Source organism: Musca vetustissima, unplaced genomic scaffold (assembly GCF_032173495.1).
Source record: "Musca vetustissima isolate MV318-11 ecotype Yass unplaced genomic scaffold, APGP_CSIRO_Mvet_v1 utg478167, whole genome shotgun sequence".
Classification (NCBI taxonomy): Eukaryota; Metazoa; Arthropoda; class Insecta; order Diptera; family Muscidae; genus Musca; species Musca vetustissima.
This window is the reverse complement of record NW_026888792.1, coordinates 383-12,062: the sequence shown is the minus strand read 5'-3', so window position 1 is coordinate 12,062 and position 11,680 is coordinate 383. Positions and strand designations below refer to the sequence as shown.

Below are 11,680 nucleotides of genomic sequence, written 5' to 3'. Positions count from 1 at the left end.
TCGGTGATGATCACTTAATAATTTTGGGATGAAGTCGACCGAAAATCTAACTTTTTGTGCTATTTGTTTTTTTTTTTTTTTTGACTCAATCTATAGGCCACAATTGAAAGCCCAACATCACAACATAACCCCCGGTAAAGAGAATCTGGACAAGTACAGTCCTCGTCTACTGAATATTGCTAATATGTGTTGACTTTTAGTCGGGTGCCAAGAGGGTGCAAATAACGCAAAGTTAGATTTTCGAGGAAGTTGTGTAGGGTATTATATGGTCGGCCCCGTCCGACTATACTGCCCCGCTCACTGGTTAAGAATTACAAACAAATCAGGGATTTTTAAGTTATTAAAAAATATATATCTATTTATTTTTTAACTAATTAAATTATGTCATTGCAAGAATTTAAACTTCAACTTGGTTGGGAGCGGCAAAACTTGGGGCAGCATATGTAGCAGCAACACCAGCGGGGTAGGTGGCATAGGGAGCGGCGAATGGAGCAGCATAAGGAGTAGCGTAAGGGGTGGCATAAGGGGTAGCATAGGGAGATACAACACCAGCGGGTGTAACATACTTAGCCGGAGCAGCAAAAGTGGCAGGAGCAGTATAGGCAGCTTGAGCAAGAACCTTAGCAGGAGCGGCAAAGGTAGTTGGGGCAGCATAACCAGCTGGGCCAGCTACATAACGACTAGAATAAGGACCGGAATAAGCGAAGGGGGTAGTGGTGTAGGAAGACAAGGTTCCATCGTAGTTGTGACGTACATCAACCTGGCTGCTACCACCGGCAGCATACAAAGGAGCATTGGCATAGGCGACAGCGGGAGCAGCGGCAGCCAAAGCAGTGGGGGCCAAAACACCAGCACTGGCATAAGCCAAACAAGCAGCAAATACAATGACCTTGAATTGAGGGAATTACAACAGTTTTTTGGAATTACAGAAGCAAACAATACACATGGTATTGAACTTACAAATTTGAACATTTTGATGAGAGTGGATTAATGGAAATGTTTACAGATGAATGTGTAACGGTGTTATGCCTATTTTAGGTGTTGATAAAAGCTTTTATAATAAAAAATATTTTTTTTATAATCTACGATTGGCATATATGTTTACCAAGTGCCAACAATTATTTGGCTGAAACGTGATAAGATTTATAACGCGCTGCAACATGAATGTTTTATATTATTGTAATTATTTAATTTGTTACAAATATTTCTTCTATGCTTTGCCAAGCCCTCTGGGAAAAAGGGCAGCAATGCTAATTTTATTGGCTATTATTTATTTCAGGCACGATTAGTGGCGGCTTTAATGTATGCTAATGTGTTTGAAAGTTTATTCCTAAAATTGAGGATTTTTTCATAAATGTTATAAATACTTTCGTCTGAAAATTTACAATAAAGTTACATACATAGATTTGGACTTAATATAGAGTCCTGCCTTATTTTGAAGATTCTATACGTATTTTCATGACGATATTTTAAGGTAGGGCACAATTTTGGGAATTTATTAGAAAATCGAGCTCATGATTTGGGGAATGAAAATTTCTAATGTGGATGAACGTCTTTGGCGGGTATATCAGGAACTCAAATGGACAAATTCGCACAGGTTAAGTTTTTTGCTTGTAACACTAAAATCTATTAAAAAATTGTTTATATTTTTGTCTAGGTCTATTAGAGGTATGAAGAATATGTTTGTAAAACACATCCTTCTCCTATTTCGAGTCCTTGTGGGCCTTTTTGTCTTTATTATACCCTTCTCCACACTGTGGTACAGGGTATTATGTCTTTGTGCATATGTTTGTAACAGGCAAAAGGAATCGAGATAGACCCATGGTTCCTTTTGAGAATATGCATAGAATCACTTTCTGAGTCGATTTATGCATGTCCGTCCGTCCGTCTGTCCGTCCGTCCGTCTGTTGATGTTAAATTGTAAACAAAGTACAGGTCACATTTATAATCCGATTTGGCTGAAATTTTGCACAGCTCATTTATTTGGCCCAAGGACGAACCCTATTGAAATTGGGAAAAATCGGTTCAGATTTAGATATAGCTCCCATATATATTTTTGTCCGATTTATGGACTTTAGTCCCTGAAAATCATTCGATTTGCACGAATTTCGGTACAGCGTACTGAATTAAGTCTAAAATGATGTGTGCCAAGTTTCGAGAAAATCGGATCAGATTTAGATATAGCTCCCATATATAGTTTCGTCCGATTTAAGGTAAATGGGGCACCAAAGTCCCTCTATACCTTTCGATTTGCATGAAATTTGGCACAGCGTACTGAATTAAGTCTAGAATGATGTAGATATAGTTCCCATATATAATTTCGTCCGATTTAATGTAAATGGTTTACCAAAGTCTCTATATATCTTTCGATTTGCACGAAATTTGGCATTGCGTAATGAATTAATGAATGTATGTTAAGTTTCTTGAAAATCGGTCCAGATTTAGATATAGCTCCCATATATATTTTCGTCCGATTTAATGTAAACGGTGTCGTCCGTTTTTACAAATATATATATATATACGCTTATAATTGATTTTCATAATTTTGTCCCTGGTCCTTTAAAAATTCGACGTCTTTTAGGTTTCATCTGTTTGATATACCGAAAGTGGTGAAGGGTATCATATAGTCGGCCCCGTCCGACTTTACTGCTTTCCTTACTGGTTTTTTTGTAACATAATGTCATTATCACAGGGCATGTTTTTTGACATCCATATATTATATATTATATATATAAATATAGCACAATGTCGATAAAATCGACATTTGGTTTTATTGACGTTTTTTGATATAATGAAATCTGTTCATGATAAAAAATTTCAGGCAATTCATAGATGTACGATTTTCTAAGCTATGCTCGTATGCAAGTGAAAAAGGACGGTGAAAACATACGAAATTAGAATTTTGGTATTTGAGAGCCCTCTCTAAAACCTTATTGGTGACATTTTTGTAAAAAAAATTGGATGTCAAAAAATCAGGTCTTCAAGAGACTAAGGACGAATAAGACGGACAAGGATAGGAAGAGAATATTTTTTTGATGTAAAGCTTGTTATTATTGTTAAAGCAACCCTGTTCAACTTTTCACATCCTAATATTCTTTCAAAGTTAACCATCTTCAAAAATTGAGAATATCAGGCCACTCATTGTGGTACTTCCTAACAATTTGGTCGATGGAAGATGGACCGCCCCGCAAAAGGTCAATGTTTTGTAAACTTTTCTATTTTATATGAAACGAATGGTGTACACAATTTGATGCATAATGTGCACATCGCCACACTTTCCCATCTACATAATATCATGAATGCCTATTTTTTAATCGACTGTATTTGATAGAGGGTTGTTAAATAGGCTTTAATTTGCAAATTTTAAATTATGAACCAAAATTACAAATAAAACCAATGAGCGGAGCAGTATAGTCGGACAGGGCTGACCATACGATACCCTACACAACTACTTCGGAACTCTAACTTTCTGCGGATTTTTATTCCGAGCCTGGGCAATATTTCGTGATTGCATTTCCATATTCCCTTCACCGTGGGTTATGTGGTTATGTTCAGCTTATAATTGCTTATATGTCGACTCGAAAAAAATCAAAAAAAAAAAAAAATATCAATTTAAAGGTCAACCACTCCTCTTGGACATACTATCAACTACTCGGGTCTATGTCCTTCAGGAGTAAATATATACGCCATAGAATACACATTTTGCAATTTTTCACACAAAAGTCAGGGTCTATTTGACCCGCTAAATATTGACCGATCTTCATCAAAACAGGCATGCTTATTCTTTAGCCCGATCCCGTTCTCCATGTAAAATTTCGCCCTGTTCGGGCCATAATCGCCACCTCTGGAGCGACCAGAAAAACCCAAAAAAATTAAGTATTTGGTCCATTTCATCCCCTAAATATTAACCGATCTTTACCAAAAAAAATAGGGGTCTTCATTGGGCCCAACCCATCCTACATGCAAAATTTCGTGAAGATTGGTCCATAACTGTGGCCTGTATCGTGTTTTCAAATTATAATGGACAAACGGACGGACACACATGTCTAGATCGACTCTGTTAGACGAGATATGACGATCGGTATACTTAAAGGTCGCGGCGTTACAAACTTTTGGGGCTGCACAAAGCTATAATACCCTGACAACATAGTTGTGTAGGGTATAATTAAGCATTACCTTTGTTTTGAACTAATATATTTTACGTCCTACTAAAGAGTTTGCTCAAACAGAAGTCTTGGCCCATTGGACTTTCTTACAATAGAACGTTTATTAATTTCAACGATTTTTCCATCGAATTTCCTTATGTTCAACAAGTTAAAATCATGCATGGGAAAATATATAAAAACTTCCATGCTGTTCATGTTCAGTAATATGGATCAATAATCTCTAGACGACATTAATAAATGTATTTGTTTACGTGTGATCGGTAAGTATTCGCAATTAATTCTTATCACGAATAATTCGGATTACTACTAGCCTGCATTTGAATAGTATAAGTGTATGCTAATGACCTGATGACCAATAGGCAAAGACAAGCAAATATATTTCATTATAAAAGCTTTTATCGGCAACCAAAGAAGGCATACCACCGTCCCACATTCGACTGCAAACAGTATTATTAACACACACACTCCCATCAAAATGTTCAAATTTGTAAGTTCAGTATTATTTGTAATTGTTTGCGTTTGAAATTCAAAAAAACTGTTGTAATTTCCTTAATTCAAGGTCATTGTCTTTGCTGCCTGTTTGGCCTATGCCAGTGCTGTTGTTGTGGCTCCCACAACTTTCGCTGCCGCTGCGGCACCCGCTGTCACTTATGCCAATGCTCCTCTTTATGCCGCTGGTGGTAGCAGCCAGGTTGATGTACGTCACAACTACGATGGTACCTTGTCTTCATACACCACCACACCTTTCGCCTATGCTGGTCCCTACTCTAGCCGTTATGTAGCTGGTCCAGCTGCTTATGCTGCCCCAACTGCCTTTGCTGCCCCAGCAAAGTTTGTTGCTCCAGCTAATTATGCTTCTCCTGTCGCTTTTGCTGCTCCAGCTAAATATGTTTCTCCCGCTGGTGTTGTAGCTCCCTATGCTAACGCTTATGCCACTCCCTATGCTGCTTCACACGCCGCTCCCTATGCCACCTACCCAGCCGGTGTTGCTACTACATATGCTGCCCCAGCTGTTGCCGCCCCTGCCCAAGTTGTAGCTTAAGAGCTTGTAAAGCCAATTATTTTGTAAATTATTCAAAAAATAGTTTTTAAATGTTTAATAACAAATAATTGTTATTTTATAACTTAAAGAAGTAATAATTTCTTTTTTATATTGATTTGTGACTGATATAGTTGATGTTTTGAACATCTATTTTCAATGAAGTTGTCAAACTCACTTGAAACTATACTAAGAATATACCACTCCAGAAATACAAAACTGTAGCCGTTTTTGATGGACAAATATTCAAAACTCCTACATCACGACCTACATCATAACAAGAAAATTAGTTACAATGTGTCGACACAGATTAAATCGAATGATGAATATTTTTGTAAAACTTTTCCTTTTTCGTCTTTATATTCATGAATCGTAAATTAAATACAACAAGACCAGATTTTTGCCATAAAATATTTTACAAAAAAATCAAAGTCGAGAAATCCTTTTTAATTTTGTCCATTTCCTTGCTAAGAATTTTGATTCTAATTATGAGCTCGATTTTGTGTCAGAGTGTCTCATTATGACTTCGACAAATTAAACCAGTAAGGAAAGTAGTAAAGTCGGACGGGGCCGACTATATGATACCCTTCACCACTATGGGTATATTAAAAAGGTCATTAACATAAAATTGGATGAACTAATATATATGACCTTTATCTAAATGTGAACCGACTTAGATCAATCCATAAACATGTCATTCGTTTGTTATAATGGGACCAAATTCTGTAAACCGATTTAAAGCAAATATCAGTCGCGCACCCGTTGAATATTTAAAGCCCAAGTAACACGCAATTACGTCATTCTATTCTGAAAAACATGAAGAGTTTGGTGCACCATTTACTTAAAATAGGACGAAAATAGATATGGAAGCTATATACTAAGTTAGACTAATTTATGCACGTTTGGATCCTATGGACATATTTTGGGTCCTTGGATCCCGCTTAAAATCGGACGAAACTATATGGGAGCTATATCTAAATCTGGACGGATTCCAACAAAACTTGACTATAAAACTATACTATCTTAAGTACGTACACATCATTCTAGACTCAAGTCAGTACGCTATGCCAAATTACGTGGAAATCACATGAATCATTTGGTGAACCATTTACATTAAATCGGTCGAAAATATATATGGGAGCTATATCGAAATCTGAACCGATTTTCAAGAAAATGTATACACATCATTCTAGTCTCAATTCAGTACGCTATGCCAAATTTCGTGGAAATCGAATGATATATAGGGACTTTGGTGAACCATTTACATTAAATCGGTCGAAATTATATATGGGAGCTATATCGAAATCTGGACCGATCCCAATTTCAATAGGGTTCGTCCTTGGGTCTAATAGACTAGCTGTGCCAAATTTCATCAAATTCGGATCATAAATGCGACGTGTACTTTGTTTACAATTTAACATGGACAGACAGACAGACGGACGGACATGCATAAATCGCCTCAGAAAGTGATTCTATGCATATTCTCAAAAGGAACCATGTGTCTATCTCGTTTCCTTTTGCCTGTTACAGACATATGCACAAAGACATAATACCCTGTACCACAGAGTGGTGAAGGGTATAAAAAGGTATTACAGGACCCATGTTATTTATTAAACCCAATTGATATTTATTAAAATTAATATCAATAAATGTGGTATTTTGCTACACGTTGGGCGCCATTAATATTAACAAGTTGGTTCATGTTATTGCAAAATATTCATAATTTCCAAAATGTGGTAGAGATTTTCATATTTTGTTTTCTTTAAGTGTTTTGCCTTTATTTTCGTAAGAAAAGTAATTTACAGTACGTTGGGCGCCATTTAAAGTGAAATTGATAATCTGTCATATTTTAATATTAATTAGTATCTTTATTATGCATTTTTAATCTACTTTTCTACTTCCCAAAATAAGCTCCACGTTAACGAAACGTTGACGAAATTTATGGAATTGTCATTCATGACTAAACACATGATATGTCGTCGAAAATGTCGTTCCTCTCGAAATATGAAAACAAAGCAAAAATAGTCTGAATCGAGTGTACTATAAAATATTGACATAAACAAATAGAAGAATTTTTCTGAAAATATATATAAGAAATTTTGGATAAGGAAAACACGTCTTTTATTGGTTAAAATAGGCAAGTTTAACTGAATATATAATTAACTGCTTTCTTTTGCTCTTAGCATGGGGCAAATAAATGGCAATTGGTGAAATATTGTAAGTAATATCTGAAAGATGTTTCATATTTTAAGCGTTTTATTGTTGTTGTTTCTTTACAGATGTTGTTAAAATGGAGAAAATCATCTCGACAACTTCTAAGGCAATTATAAACGTAAATGCAATGTATATTTCTTGTTATATAATAAATTACATGCCATAAAAAATATAAATTGAAAATGTATGTGTATATTTATACCCTACACAACTATGTTGTCAGGGTATTATAGCTTTGTGCAGCCCCAAATGTTTGTAACGCCGCGAAATATTGGTCCTAGACCCACCTTTAAGTATACCGATCGTCATATCTCGACTAGCTGAATCGATCTAGACATGTGTGTCCGTCCGTCCGTCCGTCTGTCCATTATAATTTGTAAACACGATACAGGCTACAGTTATGGACCAATCTTCACGAAATTTTGCATGTAGGATGGGTTCTGGCCAATGAAGACCCCTATTGTTTTTGGAAAAGATCAGTTAATATTTAGGGGATGAAATGGACCAAATACTAAATTTTTGTCGGTTTTTCCGGTCGCTCCAGAGGCCGCAATAATGGCCCGAACATCGTGAATTTTTGCGTGGAGAAGGGGATCGGGCCAAAGAATAAGCATGCCTGTTTTGATAAAGATTGGCCAATATTTAGCGGGTCAAATGGACCATGACTTTTGTGTGAAAAATGACAAAATTTGTATTCTATAGCGTATATATTTACCCCTGAATGACATAGACCCGAGAAGTTGATATTATATCCAAGAGGAGTGGTTGACCTTTAAATTAAGACCAATTATATTGTTGTATGTGCTCGGATGTGGGAGTTACACCTAAATTTTTACAGGTATCTCCGTATTCGTATATTATTTAGTAACCCATTATCACTCTAGAGAGCAGAACTATAGCGATGATCGCTTTGAAATGTTCCATAAGCTTCCAATTATGGTCAAGGACAACGCCTATAATTTTCGGTGATGATCAGATAATAATTTTGGAATGATGTGGACCGAAAACTTAATTTTTTGTGTTATTTTCGAGTCGATATATAGACCACAAATGAAAGCCGAACATCACAACACAACCCACGGTGAAGGGAATCTGGACGGAATAAACATCCGCAGAAAACGACAACTTCGCTTACCCTGTCGCCCAAGTTGTCTTGCATGAATACTGCGACACTTGTGTGAAAATTTCGTCAAAGATCTCACATTGTTGTCTGCAAAGTGTCTTCAAGGAATTGCTATTGTCTTGCACGATTTGTTAATGTTGTCTGCAAGACACTTTGTACTGGGAATGATCTTTAATTAAGTTATTCTAAAACGGTACATATATTTATGTTTGTATATATTTTCATTCAATAAAATAACACAATTTATATAACTAACATTCAACTATTTACACATAAGAGTAGCCTTTGCAAACACTTAAGCTACAACATGAGCATGACCAGCAACAGCTGGGGCAGCATAAGTGGCGGCAACACCAGCAGGGTAGGTGGCATAGGGAGCGGCGAATTGAGCGGCATAAGGAGTAGCATAGGGGGTGGCATAAGGAGCTACAACACCAGCAGGAGTAACATATTTAGCTGGAGCGGTAAAGGTGGCAGGGGCAGCATAGGCAGCTGGAGCAACAACCTTAGCAGGAGCGGCGAAGGCAGTTGGTGCAGCATAAGCAGCTGGACCAGCTACATAACGACTGGAGTATGGACCAGAATAGGCAAAAGGTGTGGTGGTGTATGAAGACAAGGTACCATCATAGTTGTGACGTACATCAACCTGGCTGCTACCACCGGCGGCATAAAGAGGAGCATTAGCGTATGCTACGGCGGGAGCAGCAGCGGCAGCGAAAGTTGTGGGAGCCACAACAACAGCGCTGGCATAAGCCAAACAAGCAGCAAAGACAATGACCTTGAATTGTGGAAATAAAATAGTTACATTTTGGATTAGTATGGCCTTAAATAACTGTAAATAACTTCTAAACTTACAAATTTGAACATTTTGATGGGATTGTATTTAAATGGAACTGTTTACAGTTGAATGTGTAACGGTGTTATGCCTTTTTTGGTCTATGATAAAAGCTTTTATAATAAAATATAAGTTTAAACTATTTTATTATGCTATAGCTAGTTATTTACATGTCTAATTACCAAATGCAAGCTATTACTCCGCATTTGAACGTGATAAGATTTACAAGTTATCTGTGGTCACAAATTGTTTTTATATATTAAATTTGGTAATGAATTTATGTTATTTGTTGGTTATGTAGTTTTATTGAATGTACGGGTTGAAAAAACCAGTGAACGGAGCAGTATAGTAGGAGGGACCGACCGTTAGGGTATCATTGATCGACCAAGGAACTTTTAGTTTCAGTAGATCTATATTCTGAGCTTGGGCATTATTTCGTGGTATTTGACCGATTATCCTCTTTCTTACCCTGGCATCTTTTCCGAACTTTTTTCCCCCGGGGTGAACATCAAGGCAATAACGTGCATTTTACACAGAGATATTTTGATTGATTTGACTAGTTGATAATTGACCGATCATTAGCAAAACAGCCCTTCTAATTAGTTATACCGATTCCCTTCCCCGTGCGTTGTGATGTTCGTTTTATAATTGTGGGATATAGTGGACTTAAAAAATCACATACATATTAAGTTTTCGGTCTATTTAATCCCATAAATATCATCTCCTCTTTACCCAAAATTATAGCCGCCGTTCTTGACCATAACCTGAACTTCATGTGAAATTTCAAAGCGATACGCGCGACCTTTCCGCCCTCAGTGGAGTAATGTTTAAAAAGTTTGTCGACCCCTGTAAATATTTGCTATAACTCCCACATACGAGTCTCTTTACATTGATACTAATTACACTGTGCGACACGAAAATTTTTCAGGCGTTCTAATGTACCAATTCTGTTTAGTTGGAGTCCCTGGATCACGAAAATACCTTTGGTTTTTCTGGGTCACTTCGAAAATTAATTTTATAACGGTAAATATAGAGAAAACCGTAATTTCGTGGATTTTCCATTTGAAACTTGAATAACTTATTTACTTTATAACGGAATTATATTATTCTTTTTTCTTTAGAAGAGTACAATTTCTCCTTTCAAACAAGATATATATTTGGTAAATCGGTAGAGTATTGGCTGAGTTACAGCGGTTGAATTGTGAAAAATACGCATAAAATGACAAAATTTATTTTTCTTCGGACTGTACGATGAAATTATGATATCAAGCCATATAAGTTTTATTATATTACGGGGAAGAAAATTAAATTAGCTTTCGAAAATGATAAAAATCAAAAAAATCGGTTAAAAAATGGATGACTTATACACATTTTTGTATTGATTCTAGGCATATTCTCTAAAGGAACTATGGGTCTATCTCGTTTCCTTTGCCTGTTACAAACATAACGGTTTGTAACAGGAAACGATACAGAGCCATATTTCCTTTAGAGAATATGCATAGAATCAATACAAAAATGTGTATAAGTCATCCATTTTTTAACCGATTTTTTTGATTTTTATCATTTTCGAAAGCTAATTTAATTTTCTTCCCCCTAATATAATAAAACTTAAATGGCTTCATATCATAATTTCATCGTACAGTTCGAAGAAAAATAAATGTTGTCATTTTATGCGTATTTTTTCACAATTCAACCGCTGTAACTCAGCCAATACTCTACCGATTTACCAAATATATATCTTGTTTGAAAGGAGAAATTGTACTCTTCTAAAGAAAAAAGAATAATATAAATCCGTTGTAAAGTAAATAAGTTATTCAAGTTTCAAATGGAAAATCCACGAAACCACGTTTTTCTCTATATTTACCGTTATAAAATTAATTTTCGAAGTGACCCAGAAAAACCAAAGGTATTTTCGTGATCCAGGGACTCCAACTAAACAGAATTGGTATATTAGAACCCCTGAAAAAATATTTTTTCTTATTTTGTAGCACAGTGTTATTTTTAATTTAAAAGTCCTCTCGAATAGACTAGTAACTTCTCCGGCATATAAATTTTGTAAATGTTTTGCCTTTCATCATGTATTATTTCATGATGTTCAGGTCATAATTGCGGCCACTGAAGTGACCACAAAATCAGACAAAAATAAATTTTTTAGTCCATTTGATCGCCTAAATATTAACGGATCATTACTCATAGGGGTCTTCCTTGACCAGAACCGTGTGGAGACCCGTATTGATATTTCGATGGTACATCTGCCCATTATTAATTGGACTATCTGTATATTACACTGTTAGACAAAATCA

The 11,680-nt window shown here is 36.0% G+C and overlaps 3 protein-coding genes across 3 annotated transcripts; 1 reads left to right on the top strand and 2 right to left on the bottom strand.

Moving 5' to 3' along the window:
* Positions 1 to 397: 397 nt before the first annotated feature.
* LOC133336608 (cuticle protein 67-like) lies at positions 398 to 978 on the bottom strand. The gene is made up of 2 exons (XM_061544891.1): positions 961 to 978; positions 398 to 889 (listed from the first exon to the last, which is right to left on the bottom strand). Exons 1-2 carry the CDS (start codon positions 970 to 972, stop codon positions 398 to 400), a joined length of 504 nt encoding a protein of 167 aa, XP_061400875.1. The 5' UTR covers positions 973 to 978.
* A 3,663-nt stretch (positions 979 to 4,641) lies between these two features.
* On the top strand, positions 4,642 to 5,208 carry LOC133336611 (cuticle protein 16.5-like). Its single transcript, XM_061544892.1, has 2 exons — positions 4,642 to 4,653; positions 4,726 to 5,208. The coding sequence occupies exons 1-2, from the start codon at positions 4,642 to 4,644 to the stop codon at positions 5,206 to 5,208; spliced, it is 495 nt and encodes a 164-aa protein (XP_061400876.1).
* Positions 5,209 to 8,833: 3,625 nt separating this feature from the next.
* On the bottom strand, positions 8,834 to 9,409 carry LOC133336612 (cuticle protein 12.5-like). Its single transcript, XM_061544893.1, has 2 exons — positions 9,398 to 9,409; positions 8,834 to 9,320 (listed from the first exon to the last, which is right to left on the bottom strand). Exons 1-2 carry the CDS (start codon positions 9,407 to 9,409, stop codon positions 8,838 to 8,840), a joined length of 495 nt encoding a protein of 164 aa, XP_061400877.1. The 3' UTR covers positions 8,834 to 8,837.
* Between the last annotated feature and the right edge of the window lie 2,271 nt (positions 9,410 to 11,680).